Genomic DNA, 20,952 nt, shown 5'->3' with positions numbered 1-20,952 from the left:
GGCAGGAAATTCCCAGGAGAGTGCAGGTACAGCCGTAAACTTCATACTTTATGTCATAATGATTAATGCAAGGCTCTGAGAAAGAAACATTAGCCTACAGCATAATGATAATAATAATAATAATAATAATAATAATAATAATAATAATAATAATAATAATAATAATAATCTATCAGCACACAAACATGCTCCTTACAATCACATTTATGTTAAACTTCCTTTTCATGATAAACAGTGGTGAATTGTGTCCTCATCATTCTAGTCTCAAGGCCTAAAAACACACCCTCAACGTTTCTGTTCACTCAGAAAGGGGTAAGGGGTCAGCTTAATATTCTATGGCAATCCCTACCTTTATTGACTTATTGTCCCCATATTTCCAAGTTCTCTTTTCTAAGATGCAGTGAAGAATTCAGCAACAATATCCAAAACGAGTCTTCCACTTCGCATTAAAGCTCCTTTTGTCAATCTGACACTTAATTTCCTTCTACTTTGACATGAAGGTCTACTCAAATCCAGTATGGACGTGTGTCTTTGTCTGCTGAAGCTTCAATAAGATCATATACATTTCAATCTAAATCATCTTTTAACGTTCGTGTTCATATGAAACTGGATTGTATCAGATGATTATATTTGTTTGACCTACACTACCCACTGAAGACTATTATATTATTGACCTAAGTAACCAGTATAAGCAATTTCCCTCTCTTTGTGATAGTTGTATCCTCAGATGGGAAATACTTGTAATGACTGCTGGACTGGGCTAAATGTCACCTAATCGGAACTTTGACTTTCTAACTTGTATCCCATCTACATCCTATACCAGAAAATGTTACCAACAATTCTTAGTAGAGGCCACATTTCCATAACTGCCTCCATTTATTCTTATCCAGTATGTTGATGATTGAATATCAAATGCTTTATTGCCCGTCTTTATTCTCTGCTTGTCAAAAGGCTATATGTAATATACACTGTCTTCGTTTTTGTGCGCTCGCTTGGTCTCCAGATTTAGCTCATTGTAAGTTTTGAAGTAGGTTCAGAGTTGAAGAAATAATGCTCTTATTCTGAAGGTTTGGAGGCGGAAGCTTTTTTTCTGCTGCTGGGGTCAAACTGATGTGTGCAGAGAGACTTTGTTGTTAAAGCGGATTGTTCAACAGCGAAATGATGCTCAACAATGCTGAGACCGACATTTAGGGAACTTTTGATTGACAATATTGCAGTTTAGTGTTAGATTTGAGTGGAAAGGGAGAGAAACATGCGGCATTGACAACTCCAATTTTTCCCGTCTGGAAGCTGACTGGCTAAGTTAAACGTCGACCCAGTGTCTGTCAAGTAGGTCTTTGTTTTGCAGTGTCAAAGTTGGTGTGTTTATCACTAAATATGTAGAATTTACTTTAATATCTTTATATGCCATGTGTTGTTTTGGTGTATACCCAACTCTGCAAGTGCACAAAGTCAACGCAAGCGAGCGAGCTATCGCTACTGAGTTTGTTAGCTTACTGGCTAACAACCGTTAGCTAACAGCCTGTTATAGATTTAGCCTTAAATCACAGGTTCCAGTCTGAGAGTTTCAGATTCATTGCATGTTTTTCAAGTGAAGCCTGCCGTCGTATCTGTCAGTTTGTCTCCCTCGGTTTGTGTTAGACACCGTTATCGCTGTTTACCTGTGAGTGGTTTGCATCGTTGGTTACGTTAGCAAATAAAGCCATTCTATTGTCCTTTGTATTTTCATCAATCGGTTAAGCTAACCAGCTAAAAATTGGGAGTCCGGCCGGATATGCTGTTAGTTGGAGTTTCTGCCTTATTGCAGCATCTTAGTGGTTTGGTTTTAATCAAGGGACAGCCTTATTTCCGACCTGAGCCATTTCTTTGAGCAAGTTGTGCATTTGCAACATTCCTCTCATTTGACATTCCTGTCATTCAACGTTATTGTTATTATTATTATTAGTAGTAGTTACACATTGATAACAAACCCACAATATTAATTCAGTGTAATTAATTGGGTACGCCAAGCGAAGATTATTATTTGATCATTTAGGCGTCGTTTTCTGCTGACTGACAAAAAGAGACGTTGTTTTTGTTTGTTGCAGGTAAAACGACAGAAGACAGAGGAGAGCCTTCTTCTCAGTCAGCTCTCAGCCACCCTGACAGTGCAGCTGTATACGTACAGGTGCAGCTCCGATATGACTAAGAGAGGCACGTCTCTTCAGCTTGTCAAAAGGTACTATTTGGTTGTTATTTGGGATTGGTCAAAAAGGTTGGCAGAATTCTGCAATCATCATGTTGTGTTTATAACACACAGGGCATCTGCTTAGGTGGATTTGTTCACATGTATTTTTCATCCAGCTTGAGCTTGGTCAGCGCTCGATAGTCGGACCTCTGTGAACATAGGCAAATGACAAAATGCACCTCACACACCCTTGCAGTCATGCAATTCTACATGAAAAAAAAAATTATTTGTGCTTTGGTCTAAATCCATGCAATGTTCATTATAAATCGCCTTATTTGCAAGTAGAGATCACTGATGGTTTAACTCAAACCCGCTGAACACCTGTTTGCCTGAACTAGAAGATCATCAAGTTAAATATAAGGACAATGTTTTTTTCTGTTCAAGTATCTTTGATAATTAATTTGTCTGTTACTATTGATGCTCTCCGAGTCGAACTGATGTACTAACATTTATAAGGTGTCACATCTAACCTTAATTTTGATTTCAGGAAGAGACTTTTTGATTATCTAACAAGCTAAAATGGTCAAAAAAGCAACAAAAAAAACCCTGCATAATCTAGTACAGGAAGAAACTAATGCAACAGCACAAGACCAGTATCTGCAGACACAAGGTTGGTATGCAGGTGCCACTTAAACTGCCACTAAAAAGTCACAGATGCATTGTGGTACAAGTTTATAAAATAAAGCTTATAAGGTAATCCATACTTGTTTTACCACAGCAGTTGGGTTCAACTTGACACACAGCTCTTAGTACGGTTTTTGCTGAACTTGTTCTAAACTTTAGAACGGTGTTTACTACAACTATAAATTGCTCATTTTTTATGGTCTATCTTTATTGCTTGTCTTATTTTATGTGTGTGCTTTTATGTTTGTTTTCAATTATTGACTGTAAATGAGCTAGGCCCATTTATTGGCCAATATGGGCCAGTGTATATGTCAGTCCACATCACATTGATTGTACAGTGATTTTGTGGCATCTCTGATAAGACGTTTTTACCATAGGGCTGCTGTAGGTTTTTTCTCTGGCAACCCCTGTGGTCTGCATCAGTGCAGCCTCAACACCCTACCAGTACTCACATGAATGGGTGGACTGGTGTTATTTACTCAGTCGAGTATATTTTTATTTTATTCTATTTTATATTCCCCTTGGTCGCCTCCTACCTTGTGCTGCTGCTTTTTGTATAGTATAGTTTGTACTTTTTATATTATATTGTTTGCACAGGGATTGCTTCCCTTTAACTACTGTGCATAATTGAATTTCTTTTATGGAGGATCAATAAAGGTGCATCTTATCTTCCAGCACCATGCCTGATTTGGTGTAAATGAGGCCTTTTAAAAAGTGAAGAATTAGAAAGCACATTTACCAGAAAACAACCAAGTGTACTTTCATTTGATCAAATTACTCACAGAATCACAGAGGATATAACCTGCTGTTGGTGACATTTGTCACTTTAACTGCAACCTGAATGTTTGTCCACTGCCCTTTTCCAATGATAATTGAAAGACGGAGTCACTCAATAATGCGCCCGGTAATCTCACATGTTTCATGTGTGGAACAAATGACACTAGCAGGCTTGGATGTTCAAAATACAGTCAAGAAAGGATTATATTTTGATCTAGGTTATTTAACTGATACTGGTTCATAAAAAAATTGGCCAGATCTGCCACATAAATGGGATGTGACTCCTTTTGATTTTGATTGTGACAGGATGCTGAACCATCACTGCCGGAGGAACCCTGAGCTTCATGAGGAGCTGCAGATCCAGGCTGCAGTGGCAGCAGGTGATGTGTACACTGTCAGGAGAATGCTGGAGCAAGGATACTCGCCTAAGATCCGCGATGCCAATGGCTGGACACTGCTCCACTTCTCTGCTGCCAAAGGAAAAGAGAGATGTGTTCGAGTCTTTCTGGAGCATGGAGGTCAGAGGCTTTGTGTTGTTTGTCATGCTGCTGAAGCTGGCTTTATCTGGTGGTTGGCATCATGCCATGACAAGTTTTTCTGTCCATACACTAGAGGGCGTTACTTTACTGGAAAAGACAAACTTTCATTCACTTCTGTGTTGAAAACCATTTAGAGTTAAAAAAAAAAAAAAGATATAACAAGTCACAAACAGAGTCTTCATCTGGTAGAGAACTAGGCCCATTTTATATACATACAACAGTCATAGAAATATCTATAGAAATCTTTATATGTTTTTTAAACAATATAGCATTTACCTTGAAAAGCTTTTTAATTTACACAAAACATTTCGATACAATCACTGGTAAGAAGACCAAGGAACATGTTCGGGATTGTTGCTGAGCTCCAAAATTTCCAACTATCTAAAATTCCAACACAGCAATGAAGCAACCATGTTGCATCAAAATCTTTATTTTGTATAGTATTAGATACAATTATCCATTTCTTTGTCATTTGTAAATTATATGGCAGAAAATCTAGTCAAATAGACATGACATTCTTTTGTTTCAGCTAGGGCTGAACAATATGGACAAAATTTCATATCTCGATATTCATGCCAGATATCTCGATATCGATACAATATGACTACGGGTTCGGTGAAAACCAAGCATTTTTCAGAAAAATAAAGAGATTATTTTAAGTAATATAAAAATGGTTGATAGAGAAATCTTTACCAAATAATCACAAACTCACTACAGAGACAAATATATTTGAAGTAACAAAAGTAAAGGGAGGGAGAAGATCAAACGAACTATGTGCATTTTTACAAGATGAACGATGACATCCTAATCTGGAGAGAAAGAGTGAGAGTGAAGATTGAGACTCAGCAGCTTCAGGTTATCGCTGGTAAAGTACCAGTGGAATTTAGATAGACTAAGAAGTCAGAGAATTAACGGATCAAAACAGAGTAGACGGCAGCTATACGGTCTCAAATCCACAGAGCGAGCGGCCAAAGCGTCCGCTCCTGCTGCCCCAGCCAGCCGCCCACACACACACCTGCTGCCTGCAGCCGTGTGAGAGGACAGAGAGCCGGCGCTGCTGCAGAGGAGCCGCAGACTGATGACTCTGAGCAGCAGGAGAATTACAGTATAATATATTTCTCGCCTTTCCCCTGATGATCTGAATAAGTCGCTAAATTTGTTGCTAGTCGCTTTTCAGAAATAAAGTCGCTAAGAGGGTCTGAAAAGTCGCTAAACTAGCTAGAAAGTCGCCAAGTTGTGTTTGCGTCTCAGTCTCCGTCTCCCTCACTCCCGCCCTCGTATGTTTGTTATTGGTTGGCTTCAGCTGTCGATCCACAGCAAGCATGAAATAAGGTTTGTGGTTGGCTGGCCTTAGCAGTGCATTCAAGGGCAATCATAAAAAGGATGTTTGTTGTGACTGCCAGAGCTGTACGTGCAGGGCGAGCGGGGTAATCTATATCGTTTATATCGTTGCTTTTTCGATATGAATATCTTGAATGTTCATATCTAGATATAGATACGATAACGATATATCGTTCAGCCCTAGTTTCAGCACTATAGAAAGGTTGGCAGCGACCTGTCAATGACACATAACATGTGTAGACAATTCCTTGTCTTTTCAGCTTGTCTATACAACTTGCAAGCATCCTTTTCATCATCAACTCAAGATAAATGCGTGTTTAAAGAGTCTATATGAGGCTTAACAGTAAGGATGCTCCGATTGATCAGCCACCAATCGTTATTGGCCAATATGCATTGTAAAAAGTTTGATTGATGGTCTCTATAGAGCCAGGTCAGAAGATCAGATCAGATATACAAATGAGACAGCTTTTGAATACGTGCAGCACCCACACACACTGCATGATTCTGCTGCTCACCAGCTGCTAACAGCTCTATAGCTCTCCTCCTGCCATTATCGATACCCATTTTCAGTGCCCTCGCAATTAAACCAGCGCAGTATATTGGCCTACCAGCCAGATATTTGTGACTGAGGGGATAGGTTGACAATGTAATGCTGTTTGTTGTGAGCCCTGCAGCATGAAAGCTAACTGAGCTTACAGCTGACTGAGTGAATAGCTTTCAGCGGAGCTAAACAGAGCCAACTGGAGGAAATTAAGTGTTTACTCTAAACAAATGTACTGAGGTACTTCAGCTGGGTACAGTGTTGTTGGTGAAAGTACGTTGTGTTTGGAATTGCATACAATTTCCATCTGTGTACATTTTATCAATGTGAAGTAACCAGATACAAGCAGTAACCAGGGGGTGGAGTAGTGGCTTCAGGGCAAAAAGTCCTCAGTACAAGGACGGACACAACTGAGACTAAAACACAGAATCTTTCCTAAATTCTTTATCCTATTAACTTTTTTCTGAATTTGTATTTTATAATTTAGAGATAACTTTTCATTTTGAACCCATTTTTTTGAATCAATAAAAATAAATGTATTATTATTTTCTCAACATTTTAATGATGATTTTACTATGCCACTCATAACTATAACTATACATGACTGAAGTGAAGAAACGTCCTTCAGATCGGTGATTGGTATTGGAAGATACTGTGCCTGTGAACTGGGAACAGCTTAAATAAATTTATTCTTTGGCTGCTTCGGTGCAACACACAAAGCTGTGATCTCAACACTGACATGTTATCACCTGATAAAGTTGTTATGATTGGAAATCTTGGACCACTTTTCAGGAACACTCTCCAGCTATAATGGTTGTCAGCATAGTTCCAGCGCGGGTTATGAAATGTCCTGGAAAATGACTGTTGATACTAGTCTGTCTCTTGTTCTAAATCTATTTAATAAATGCCCATTTGAAACAATTGAAGATGGTCCAAAGGTTTTACACTGAAGAACCTGTTGCCTAGTCATAGATGTGTCTAAAGAATATGATGGCTAGGGGGCACTCTATGATAGAAGTGTGAAGGGTTGAAAAGAGTCTTGGTGACGAATTAGAATTAATGTGGAATGTAAAGTCACACACAGCCACAAGGCACAACTTCTGTTGTATTTGACCTTCTTTTTATTTCCACTCCCTCTGTGCAGCTGACCCCACAGTGAAGGACTTTATTGGTGGTTTCACAGCACTTCACTATGCTGCTATGCATGGCAGAGCGCGCATCGCCCGACTGATGCTGGAATCTGAGTTTCGCAGTGACATTATAAATGCAAAAAGCAATGACGGCTGGACGCCTCTGCACGTGGCTGCCCATTACGGTCGAGACTCCTTTGTACGTCTCCTACTTGAGTTCAGGGCAGAGGTGGACCCGCTGAGTGACAAAGGGACCACACCGCTACAGCTGGCTATCATCCGTGAGCGCTCCAGCTGTGTACGGATCCTCCTCGACCACAGCGCCAACATTGACATTCAAAATGGCTTCCTGCTGCGATATGCAGTCATCAAAGGCAATCACTCATACTGCCGCATGTTCCTGCAAAGAGGAGCGGACACTAATCTCGGACGTCTTGAAGATGGCCAAACCCCGTTGCACCTGTCAGCCCTCCGGGATGATGTATTGTGTGCTCAGATGCTCTACATGTACGGGGCTGATACCAACACCAGAAACTATGAGGGCCAAACACCGGTCGCTGTATCTGTTAGCATGTCTGGGATCAGCCGGCCCTGTCTGGACTTCCTGCAGGAGGTCACCAGTGAGTATCACCAACACACGTCCCACAGCATGACATATAGATATAGGATTGTTGTTGGTTTTTTGTTTTTTTTATCTGCAACAACTTATTATTACAGTACATTACAAAAGCAAGATAAAACATAAAAGCTTACAAAAATCCTGAGGGATAGCATCTCGATGTGGAATTACATATAAAAGGAACCATAAATATACTTTTATAGATGTGTAGAAATCTGAGGTCTCACGAGTCTAATTCTGCAATTAAACATACTGATGTTTTCTTGAAACTGTGTTTCCTTTTATAATTACATCAATATGGATTTGTTGTTCACAATGTAGCATTATGAAGGATAAGATATGGATAGTGATTTCACTGTGTCCTCTTGAATTTTAAAGCGTTTGGACATGTACTTCACGGCCAGTGCTCTCATGCTGATTGACATTGACAGCATTCATGTCATGCTGTTTGCACGTTTTTCAAATTAAGTATCTGATAGTAGATAAAGATTGGCGAGGTTATTTCTTTATAACAGAGGACTCAACACAGGAGAGAGTAGTCATTTCTTTATTCAAACACTTACAAGTGAAATGCTCTGGCTGAAGGAGCAAAGTGCCTACTTGTGGTTTTTCATGCACACCTGTAGTTCATTCATCACCACTCTTGACAAAATTACCTTTTGTGGCTCCAAGCCAAGAATAAGACAAGGGGGTTGGTAACATAAGGAACACGAAAACAACTTTATTCAGGAACTCCCTCCCCCTGTCCATATTGGAACCAAGGTTATGTTTCCCAGATGGCATTCAAGGCCTGCCAGCTGATGTAAAGACTGGCAGTCACTTAAAGAACATCAAAAGTAGTACAAAGATTTATAAAAAATGTATAAAATAAAGATATCTGGCCTTTTTTGCACTCAATTTAACAATGACATTTCTTGCAAATATACATGTATTTTTTAAAATCAAGACATTATAACTTGCACTATGAGTACAACTACACACTTAAGTGCTGATATTGCAAAAGATTCTTTGTCATGTAGACTTTCATCACTGCATGGAAATGCACAAACCCTTTGTGAACAGGGTTGTTGTATGACATGTGACATCTGACATGTAATATCTCCAGACGGCAGGTGCTTCATTCCTAAAGACAAAGGCACAACGCACAGCTTATTGAAGTATTTTTACCGACGCATTTTCATTTGCTGATTCAAATAACAACATTTCGATCAGGAAGAACTTTTCAAAATGCAGGATCTTTTTTGTTTATTCTTCGTTTAACCATGAAAAGAAATATGAACTAGTGGGTGGAGTGTAGAAATGGAATCCAAGTTTAGTAGAAAAGGTGAGCTTTTTATTTTAAGTTGAGTTGAGGAAAAAGTTAAGAAATGTATAGAGTGAAAGAGGGCTGCATGCGAACATGAGGTTATAATGAGCAGTGTTCAGTCACAGAACAATCCCAGGTTGGTAGAACAGGAGAGTACATTACCTGAAGCATTATGATTTAGCAGGAACAATGGCTGCATTCCTTCACTACCCCCTGAATTTTGATATCAAAGATATCAAAGAGCTGTGCGCTGATTCAGACAAGCCCTTTCAGAGACTGAAAACCCTCAACCAGATCACATATCTGCTGGGTTATTGATTACACCTCTGCCTCCTGGATTATTTCATATGGCATGAAAGGCACGGAGTTCTTTTTAACTGTCCTCATACTAAGGCTCAAACTTAAAGCAAAACCAAAAGCTCAGACATTTTTCCACTTAGAGAAATATCACATATTACTGGGGGTGTCACGATTCTCCAAAGGTGTCACCACAAATTGGATGTTTTGTTGTGAACTTGAATGACATCTGATGTGAAGAGTGCACTCTGCAGTTACAAAAACCCACACTCGCTGCACTACAACATGCTGTGTCTGTTTTTCTTTTCCCCTCTTGGCACGCCTGCCGGGCGTGACACTGGGCTAAATCCTCGATTCCACTGTAGATTTTGAAGGTTGAGATTGTGTCATTTTGATACCACTTCTACTTTCAATAGCCGACTTACATTCGAGATCGTGACACCCCTTACGTATTACATCACTATCATTGCTAACTTCGAAGTAGGCCAGCACAATATGAGGTAAATCTGCGACGCGTGATAACACTGTTCAATATTGTGTTGACGATATAACCTGCGATAAATAAACAAATATTGAAGTTTGCATATTATTAACTATACAGTTAATGATGGCTAACGTTAGTTTTGAATTGTTTGTGTAGGTCTTTATGATTGTATTGCAGTTGGTTGGTTGTGTTTCCTCTAGATTTTGCTGCTCGGCATGTTTTACACGTTTTTTACATGTTTTTCTATAGCAGAAGTGCTGTTTCTTTTCACAACAAGGCCTTCGTCGGCCACATTTTCATTGCATTTCTCTCCTCCCTGAGCCATCATAACGTGGCAATCACCACCAAACTGATGCCGATTAATTTTGCCAGAGTAGCTAACAGCTAGCTGGGGCTTCATCTGATTGGCCCTTGTATCTGGGGCTCCATCTCCGTCGTAGCAAAATGCTAAATGATTTTTCTTATTCATCACGTGTCAGGCAGTCTTTTGCAATGTGTTTATTGCGCATGTTCATATCGCGATGACAATGAAAATTCGATTTATATGGCAGCCCTACTTCCAAGGTTACATTTGTCTAATCATTTAACAAAGGCACAATGCTACCTCCTGTAGAAAATCCAGTGATGACTCTGGCAGCCTGTTTTACTGAGCCTTGTTTTTTCACTTACTGATCAAGGGCCCACACACATCAAACCTACATAAAAGGATGCTGACTGTTGCAACATCTCACAAACACACAAGGCCAACTAGCTTATATGTTCTGTACCTGTATGAGAGAAAACACCATGTACCTCTATGTAGGTTGTCTGAAGTCTGTATCCATCATTCATATAGGCAAACTGGGACAGCGGATATACACAAAGTGGTGATAAAGCAGCATGCTTCAACCTGAAATTTTAGGAACCTTGTGACCTAAAATTTAGTTTACTCTTTTTAATTTTCTAAACTTCCTTTTTGGCTGTTTTGTTGTGTTTGTTGGAGTTGTGACGTCATATCTCGTGATCAATCAGGCCCAATAGCACTTCTTGCAACCCTAACTGCTGCAGAAAAGGGAAAATTGTATTGTTTAAGTTTTGGTTTTATTCATAAAAACAGTCAAAAAACACTGAATACACATACACTATTTTCGGATTTTTAGCTGTAACTCCATGGGTCCGTTAAATCAAATAACAAAAATGCATATTTTCCCATCTAGACGAGGTGCCATATGGGTACTGCAGTGGAAAGATCTTTAGAGATATCCACCTTTTGAGATTCAGTATAGTACAGGAGAAGGTAATGGTACAACATTTTCTTTAAAGCATTATGGGAGTCCATGGAGATGGTAATCAGAGTTTAATATGATGTCACAGCTTGTAGGTGTTTTTGTGGTAAAGGAAGACTCCATTGCAGAGGAGTCACTTTACGAGCATCAGACAGATAACACCCATACATCACTTCCTGGAATCAAGGGGATTCTTCCCAACTCTTTGCATACAGCTGATAACAGAGTAGATACTGACTGGTCTGGGGAACAGATGAATGCCTTGGAAGCCAGTTGGAAAAGCATACAGCTGAAAGACAGACTTTGTAACAGGATATGTAATGAAGGGCAACTATATATTGCCATTTCAATATCTTGTCCTACCCCTAATGAGTGCCCCACCTCAACCATTAGGAGCAAGTTCAACTGCCCAGCTTTCTTACTGTGGCAGGATAGGGACTCCTGATCGCCACCACCATCTCTGTAGAATCAAAATGATTTTCTTTACCTTACAGTCTCTGTTCCTGTTCATTTGGGCTTTGTTTTCCCCCCTCAAGTAAAAAGTAGTAACCCAGTACAGTTGTGAATTGTACTGATCTCCATTCAAATTTGGTTCAATTAGAATCTTTAGAGTTATTTGGCAATATTTAGAATTGCCACCACAACAGCAATATTAGGTTTTCCAGAAAGATGAAAAATGAAATGTCTAAGGATGCTGAGTCAGATCTCGTATTGATATTTCATATAATTACCTTTCAAAAGAAGAAGAAAGGACATCACACATCTCATCAAACAGTTTATTCTTGCCACTCTTTTTCAGGCAAAACGCCCTTCCTCAGCATGTATTCTGGCAAAATTACAGTAAAACTACACTTGTGTGCGAATTATAGGTTATCCAAAACTGCACAACAGATATACCCCAATAGGGGGAGCTGTATCCTTTTTCTAAGGAGAGCCAAGGACCTCACAGGGTCTCATACAAACAAAACTAAATCTCACAACCGAATAACACCTAACTGTATCGCAGAAACCACATAGCACATGTTTGTATCTCAGGAAACAAGTACATGAAATCTCCTCATTCACTCCCTTTGGAATTGGAGAGTTGAGGAAGTGTATCCAAAAGGCTTCTCTCTGGAGCAGGATTCTGTCCCTGTTACCAACTCTCTGTGGCATTCTCACTGTTTCAATGGCCATATAATGTAGTTCACACAACTGTGGTTAGTGTTAAGGGAAAAAAAAAAGGTTTATTTAACACTGTATTTTGCTACCGACAGGGTTTTGTCAGACTTTTTAACTCCTCCATGCTGCTCGGTGGTCACTGCTTTCTCTGTAGAGTATTCCTGGATTTCTTCCTGAATGGATCAGCTCTTTAGTGTCCCTGCTTCAACATCCTTGAGCGCACATACCACAAGTATGCAGTTACCTGTCATTCCCTAAAACAATGTAACGAAGATGTGCAGGGGATTTAGAAGAGGGCATACACACTGCCAGCTGAAATATATGCAGTTACACATCTTTAGTTTATTTAAAGTGAAACTCTTGCCAAAATGCAACCTAGGCTTTTTTGTGAATGTATATGAGTCAAACCTTCGTGTAAAAGCATAATTACAACGAGAGGCACTTTTAAGATTTACTGTATTTTTGTTTTCGGGTCAAACTCATTTTGAATGGGAGTGCTTGGGGCAAATTAGTGATGGCATCAAAATCGCTATTTTTTAAAACGTTAAGAAGGCTTGACACAACATGAAACTTTGCTTGTAGTATCACCAGGGTCTCTACACATGAACACGAGCGTTGAAAACATTGTTTGTATACACAGAGTTTACTAAAAAGATTTTTTGGCCAACTAACGTTAGCAGATGTTTCCTCTGCTCACTGCCGTCCTGCTAGCCAGAAGTATTGATCTCCGAATGCGACGTAACATTGAGGAGAGTTAAGGTGGACCGCTCCTAAAGCTTAGTTCTATATAAATGCACGGATCATTTATTGTTTTGTTGTTAGCGAAAAACAATATTGACCTAGAAGGTGAAAAAGGAGCCTCATATAATCAACAATACTAAAATCAAAAGTCGGAAAAGTCACGTGAGATATCGCGTTGCGTTGTTGCTGGAAGACAGTAGCAGTCCACCTTAACTGTCCTCCATGTTACGTCGCATTCGGAGATCGATACTTCTCAGCTGCCACGACGGCGGCTAGTGGAACAAGCTACTGCTAAGGTGAGTTGTTCAAAAACGTTCTTTTTAGCAAACTCTGTGTATACAAACAATGTTCTCAGTGCTCGTGTTCATGTGTAGAGACCCTGGTGATACTACGAGCAAAGTTTCATGTTGTGTCGACCCGCCTTTGTGTTTAAAATATAGCGATTTTGATGCTATCGCTAAAGTGCCCCAAGCACTCCCATTGAAAATGAGTTTGACCCGAAAACGAAAATACGGTAAATCTTAAAAGTGCCTCTTTCGTCGTAATTAGGCTTTTACACTAAGGTTTGACTCATATACATTCACAAAAAAGCCTAAGTTGCATTTTGGCGAGAGTTTCACTTTAACTGTTAAAGTCGAATATCAGCCGGAGCAGTCTACGCAAACTAGAGTTTGAAACCTACGCTTTCTCGCTTTTCCTCACTGCCTTGACAGTGTAAGCCACTGGGTTTCTGGGAATCTCCTCAAAATAACTTTCAAGCAAGTCTTTGGCGATATTAAGCTAAATTTATGTTCATCGACTGTTTTCCTGGGCCCGCCTTTCAACTAATCACCCAGATGGTGTAGCCAGTGATGCATACGGCAATGAGCCAGAGTTAAGATGTTAGTTGGAATCAAACATAAATCTATTAGAATTTTTTTTGTAAACAATTTATATCTAAAACTTCTTCAAAATAAATTACAACACACTTACTTCTGTACAAATGTGTCATGTCCTCTAATCTTTATATAATTTAAATGAGTGAGTTGTATAAAAATGTCCCCCCCTGTACAGTACAGTTATCATGAAGGAATAAATTAGATATAGAGACCACAGCAGTTTTTTGTTGTTTTTAATGCTGTAAAATTTGGCACTTTATCATCACATTTGCCCTTGGTGCAAGCCTCAAGTGGCATTTCGAGGAACTGCAGTTTTTGGTACTCCAGCTTTGGCTTCATTCTCAGTTCTGGAGGTTGCTGCTTGGTCAGGATGTAGTAATGAGCATGCTACCAGGTCTTATTCCACTATGTAATAAATGTTTATGTTCCTCTTTCAGGACAACCGCGGACTCTACAAGACCTGTGTCGAATAAAAATTCGTCACTGCATTGGCCTCCAAAGCTTGAAATTCTTGGAGCAACTACCAATTGCAAAGGTTATGAAAGACTATTTAAAACACAAGTTTGACAATGTGTGAAGGCAACACCAGAAGTGAAGAAGGCGACTGAAAACTCTGCTATCATTTGTGAAGACTATGCAATCACTCTGCTCTTTGCCTGGAAGAAATGTCCGTGGGACTGTTCTTTACACGCTGAAGGATAGTTAGTTCATTTGTTAATTCAGTTCAACACATTAAAAGTAGATCTTTCAGCTACTGTTCTCCATTTTAGCCTTTTTATGGTTAGAACAGTGGTCGAGGAGTGGAAATGGATCCACCTCACACGAGGAACGATTGTTTTTGGGGGAAAAAGAAAACCTTATTTTAATGCAGATAGCGTTGCTACTACAGTTTGCATTATGACCATGTTGTTATTGTACAAATGTGTATGATGTTATCTTTGCTGAGTCAGATTTTCATCAAGTGCGTACTTGCCAATCAAGCCCCCATCCTTTTTTAAAAATTTGTATTTACATTTTTCTTCTTCTGAACCATAGAACCTCGGTGCAGTGATTGATGACAATTTTCTCCCTGACCCAGAATCAGTGTTGAGCTGCATGGATAATTATAGCTTTAAAAACATCTACATGGTACATTCACTGATTTTGTTTGATCCCCCTGTTGTGAGTGTGAATCTCAATCACCACCCACATCTCCTTTTTGTCTGTTGTTTCCATTGACAGCTATTGGCAACAGTTCATAAATCAGTTGACCAATCAGCAATCTGAATACGACCTCTCAATTAATTTATGTCAAAAGAGAAAAGCAGTGTTACTTTGTGTAATTCTGCTTTGAACAGAAAGCAAAAAAACCCACAAAATATGCAGCTACATATGGCTGGGAGATGTGGACATTATGTTTGGATTATATCTGTCACTGCACAGCAAGTTCTTTCTCCTATAATAATGAATAATAAACTCAGTTTATAACTGACAAACAACCATCTTTTGTGACGTGCCAGAAAGCCAGCTGATTGGCCAAAAACCAATGTTATCCTTTGGGGCAAATCTGACCATCAGAGTTACATCCACTAAAAGTGCTTGTTTTTCCACATGTGAAACGCTGCTTTGTTCCATCCTCCACGCCGCTTCATATACTACCAGGAGTGTTTCAGAGGCAGAGCATCATGCCTGCCTGATGTTCTTAACTTACTCCGGTGCTTCTACCATGGTTGAGTAGGCTACAGAGTTAAGTTGTTTTGTTGTTTGTCTGTTTTCAGTTTGTTTATGCTTAATATTTCCAACTTTGCTGTGCTGTAGATGCCTAGTCTGACTTCCTGCGTAGCTTGATTTGCTATGTGCAGCTTGATATGGCTGCTGTCAGCTTCTTCAAAGAAAGCTTCAGTGTGTATTCTCCACGGAGCAAAAGAGAGAGCTGCTTCTGGGACACTGTTAAAACCACAGGCATCGATCGAACCACCACAATCAGCTCTTGTGACATTGTCGCAGTGGCAGCAGATGAACCCAGTTGCATCTGGGGATTAGAATACCAATCTTGTTCATTTTGTGGCGAAACCCTTTAAAGCACCTTTAGTGGACCTAACTTTGACAGTCAGAGTTGCAGTCATCTGGCTGTTATCAGCCAGATTCCAAAACTAGATAATTATGAATCATTAACACACTAAAACATGTCAATTAGGGCCCAGGTTTAAAAACACCAGTATCTCCCTTTAAGGAGCTTAATCAAGTTATTCAACACCCATTCAAAAATGATTTGAGTTGATTTGGGAACTTAAGTATAATTTTAAGATCATTTTGAAACTGCCAGTCGAACAGTGAAAGCATTAGTGAACTTACTTTTTATACTATACTTTTTAGTTTGGAGTGAGTGCACTGTGATATATTTTTCTTCGAAAGCACCAAAATTTACTCACTAAAGCAGTTGTTCATGTACAAATGAATAATCAGGTCTGTTTTGGATAACACCGACACACAATCACTCGAAGCTACAGTCAATGTTAATATGTTACTCGTACAACAGATATTTTTGTAGAATTTATTTAAGCAATGAACTCTGATATTCTTATTGTATTTAAAGTATTGTGATCAGTTTGGTGTGACTCGAGTATTTCTTTTTTTGTGTGTATGTCTGAGTTTAAAGACTCTTGTACAAGAATAATTTGAAATCAAGTGTTTTTTGATTTTCATGGCAGAAATGCTGGGTGCTTTCTTAAAATTCATCATCTTTTGCAGGTAACTCTGTTGTGCAGATTATACTGTGAATCTTTCATTTTGTCAATTTGGATTTAAATGTAGAGTTTGGAGTGATGCCCATGCCATGGATAATATTCCTTTCTCTGTCTCTGCATGCGTTAAAAATGCATAGTGAAATTATGTGGCACCTAAAGTCGTTTTTCCTCAGATGTTGTGTTCATAAATCCATTCTGACAATGTTCACCTGCATTAGCATGTCAGCGTCATTTTCATATTTAAATTTGCATGTTGCCTTGTATCGGGACATTTTGTGCAAAGTGCAAATTTGGAAATGCAAACTGTGCTCTATGCAGGTAAGCCAAGAGAAATTAGTCTGAAGATTAGAATTGATTTGAAGCGAGACTACAAACAGCGAGTACGTCAACGTAGGAAAATGGAAAGTGAGTTTAGAGGTAAGGAGAGTTGCATTGAATACCAACTTTACATAAAATCAAACTCCTGTGCTTGCTTCGTCTATCAAAGTCTGCCATTCAGAACTGAATACAGTAACAGATTGACAGTACCTGTCCTATTTCAAAAGCTTCTCCAAATGCTACTGTTGTCAAAAGTTTGTTTACCATGGCAGTCTCAAGTTGAATATGGGTCTTTTGAAGCTTTTAACATCCATCCACAAGCTTCTGGTAGTCCTCCTGTCTGAATTTTTAACCACTCTTCTTGACAGACTTAGTGAATTTCAACTAAATTTGTTAGCTCCCTGGCATGGACTTGTTTCTTCAGCACAGTCCAAAGGTTCTCGACAGGGTTCACATCAGGACTTTGGAAAAGGCCATTCCAAAACCTAAATTCTAGCCTGATTTAGCCATTCCCTTACCACGTTTGATGTGTGTTTGGGATGATTGTCCGATTGTGACCCCCAACTGCACCCCTGACCCAACCTTCTGGTTAAATTTGGAGATAAAGGAGTTAAAGGCCACACTGTCTCATCTCCAAACGTATTGCTGATCATTGTAACCAAACAAATAATTTTTTTGTTTCATCTGATCACAGAATTTTCCTCCAGAAGGTTATTTCTTTGTCCATGTGGTCAGCAGCAAATATCCATCAAGCTTTAAGGTGCCGCATCTGGAGCAAGGCTTCTTTTTTGCATGACAGCCTCTCAGCCCATGGCGATGCAAAACATGCTTGACTGTGGACACTGACTCCTGTCTTCCAGCAGCTTCTAATTCATTGCAGACTTTTTTGCTTTTTGGTGGTTTTTAGTGGACTCTTGACCATCCTGACCAATTTTATTTGAGCAGCCGGTGATAGTTTGTCTTTTTTTCCTGATCGTGGCAGTGACGCAACTTTGCCATTCCTTTTTACTTACAGTGTTTGTAACTGCATTGAAACTGCTCCAAGTGACTTTCCTCACCTATTGATAATGCCCTCTTTCAGATCAATGCTGAGTTCTTTAGACCTTCCCACTGTAGTGTTTGTGGCTGAGGGGTGTATTAAACAAGTCCTATTAAAATGGGCCCATAATCACCCAGAAGAAGTTAAGAGGCCATGCTACAAAGCAGATTTGATTGACACAACTAAATAATGAACAAAATTGATTGTTCAAGTTGCTGTGTGTATATTTTTGACCCAGCAGATTTGGTCACATTTTCACTAGACCTATAATAAATTAATTATTGAACCAAACACATTGGATTGTGTGTGTTCCTCTCATTCCATTACAGAAAAGTGAGAGTTGTAGAAATCACTGGAACTCAAGACTGCCATGATATACATGTTCTATACAAGTGAATGTAAACCTTTGACCATGACTGTAGCAGGGGTGGATGTTATAAAAATGAATTGAAAATGAACTGAACATTTTAATATAAAACTACTACTCTATAATTTATGGTATTTGATTTTAAAATACTATTGTATCATTTAAAGGTGCACTATGTTTTTTTCTGAGGAAATATTTTTAAGAGAACAGAAGAATCTTCACTTTTTTCATGACTGAATAAACTGAACGACAATGCAATTTCACCCTGTTTACTGTGTTTATGTTAGCAGGACCCTTGTGAGTTGCTACCTTTCTAGGGTGACAGTATTGTTGGGACCTTCTTTCCCTCAAGAACGACTTGCTTATATGGACATTTTTCAAATAACAATGTCTGAGTCTGTATTGTTCCCTTACTCATATTGTAAATATTAAAATTTTTCCCCTTAAACTACATAGTGCACCTTTACGTTGATATATTACAATCATAACTTCATTCTGTGCACATTTGATACAGTGCTGCATTCAACCTGTCAATCAAGCTCCACTCCCATCAGTGAGATCGGGGTGCGACTATCTTTGCCTTGTTTCGTTGTCTCCACGGTCCTTCTTCTTAAGAAGTTGCTGTAGTTTCTGTTATTTTAATTTGAAAGAAAATGTATTCGATTGATCACTTTTAGTTTTCAGTTAATTTTATAACATACACCTCTCATAAAATACAGCCTTCTTTCCCTTAATGTAATGGACACTTTCACTGTATCCTTTGTATACCTGAAGGCCACTTTACCCAGTGTGTCCCGGACAATACTTGCAAAGTTGATGTTTCCTGAAAGTTTGATCCCCACATTGCTTAGATCCATGTTTACAAGCTGTGTTCTCTACCTTTGTTGGCACATTCCTATATTTCTTCTGCATTACTGCAAGGTGGTGTTCAGTGGAGTAATGTGAACGATTTTTTGCAGTGCCCCAGTTCCACTATGTGGATGGAAATGGAGGGCCAATTTTTAACACTTCTGAAAATAAAAAACAACAACTCCATATCGCTAATAGTGGTCAAAAACTACACCAGAAAAGTCCAAAAAAGTGAACCTATATTTCACTGACATACTGACCAATCACAATACAGCGTGGAATGCCACAGAATACACTATTACACTGTTATCACCCAGTTTAGGGGCCTTAATTCATTGACTACTGCATTGATATTTGTTTAATGGTGCCATTGTAAAGTCTGGCAATGTCCAGTGACCATTTCCGTCCAGTCAGTCGGCAGTTGGATATGAAATAAGTCATCAGTCACTACAGATTTGGAAGGTTACACATTCTCTCAACTTTCCAGAGTTTAATTCTGGTGTGAACTACTTTGTCACCCATTTGAGCTCTCTTAACATCGGACTTTGGAACACTCTGAATTAGTTTGGCTCATATCTCTTCTGGTGCATGGGTTCAGTTGATGCCCAGTAGCCCTCAGTCTTCTGAATGACGCACTTTCAGGCTATAGGCTGTCTCCTATTAAAGCAGCAGCAGCTGAAGTGGAACTATAACAAAACCAGGAGTGTTTGTTTGTTTTTATTTTTATTTTTTTTACTAAGGATGTGAGTTTTGAAATTGTACTTCTGACCTGGGCCTTTGAAAACCAGAGGTAATTTTACTTTAATCCAATTGACTTGACTATTGCTGCTAATTCCTTTGATGACTTATTCCGAGTACTAAAATTCTAGATGCAGCTCCTTCCCTGTTGACTCACTTATACATTTTAATAATGCAGTATTTTAAGATTTGAGTGAAAACAAACAGGTTAGGGAAAAAAGGTTATTGGCATTCATTGTGTCAGAGTATTCCCCAGCACATCTCAGTCCTGTTTCATATTCCATGCTATCCATATTTCTGTACCTGGTTCTGGATTTGATATTATGCCATTTTGCAGCAGCAGTTTTGTATTGTGTGTGAATAAGTCGATCGACTGCCTTCTCCAAGCAATTCCTCAGCAGACTTTGGTTGTCACAGTCAGGGAAACACTTCATACATGTCTTATGTGGCTATCAAATGGTTGTAAGTCTTCCACACCATTAACAGCTGAATGTACAGAATATGCAGATTTTCAATTGTAAAAAAGCAAAATGTGTGAATAAAACTAAAGTTAACGTTTTTGAGCCTTCAGTTGTTTTTTGTTTGCTTTTGTGTGTGATGGATTTACTGTGAGAGGTTAAAGAGGTGACTATTTTGTCCCTATTTTGACAGTAGCTCTACTTTTTACCCTGTCCATGCATCATTATACACTTCATATGCCTTACATCAGATCTAAAAAATGTCAGAATCATGTTCAAATTAATCATTGGTAAAATAATTAGTTCTCATGTAAAATTGTTACCACTATTCCCCCCTTTGTATTAATCTTGATCACTATCTAATTTGACTTGGGGCTGTTCTTGTCAATTATGTTATAGTATGCTCAATAAATACAATGCAATGATAATGTATAATTTTCAATGGGCTACGTGGTTACTGCCTTTAAAGGAAAACTGTATTTATGAGATAACTTAATAGAAATATTAAAGTAAACTCGGCTGAGGTT

At 38.9% G+C, this 20,952-nt stretch overlaps 1 protein-coding gene across 1 annotated transcript; it reads left to right on the top strand.

Moving 5' to 3' along the window:
- The first annotated feature begins 1,081 nt into the window (after positions 1–1,081).
- asb7 (ankyrin repeat and SOCS box containing 7) lies at positions 1,082–20,525 on the top strand. Its single transcript, XM_030415018.1, has 5 exons — positions 1,082–1,329; positions 2,088–2,218; positions 3,935–4,146; positions 7,194–7,799; positions 14,368–20,525. The coding sequence occupies exons 2-5, from the start codon at positions 2,181–2,183 to the stop codon at positions 14,505–14,507; spliced, it is 996 nt and encodes a 331-aa protein (XP_030270878.1). The 5' UTR covers positions 1,082–1,329; positions 2,088–2,180; the 3' UTR covers positions 14,508–20,525.
- Positions 20,526–20,952: the final 427 nt, after the last annotated feature.

This window comes from Sparus aurata, chromosome 4, assembly GCF_900880675.1.
Source record: "Sparus aurata chromosome 4, fSpaAur1.1, whole genome shotgun sequence".
In the NCBI taxonomy this organism is placed as follows: domain Eukaryota; kingdom Metazoa; phylum Chordata; class Actinopteri; order Spariformes; family Sparidae; genus Sparus; species Sparus aurata.
This window is presented reverse-complemented; position numbering and strand designations above follow the sequence as displayed.

Bases quoted from the DNA above. Each gene is read 5' to 3' on its own strand.
- asb7 (XM_030415018.1), top strand. From the start codon at position 2,181: ATGACTAAGAGAGGCACGTCTCTTCAGCTTGTCAAAAG. The intron at 2,219-3,934 runs GTACTATTTGGT...TGATTGTGACAG, and splicing joins TCTCTTCAGCTTGTCAAAAG to GATGCTGAACCATCACTGCC. The intron at 7,800-14,367 runs GTGAGTATCACC...TTCCTCTTTCAG, and splicing joins CTTCCTGCAGGAGGTCACCA to GACAACCGCGGACTCTACAA.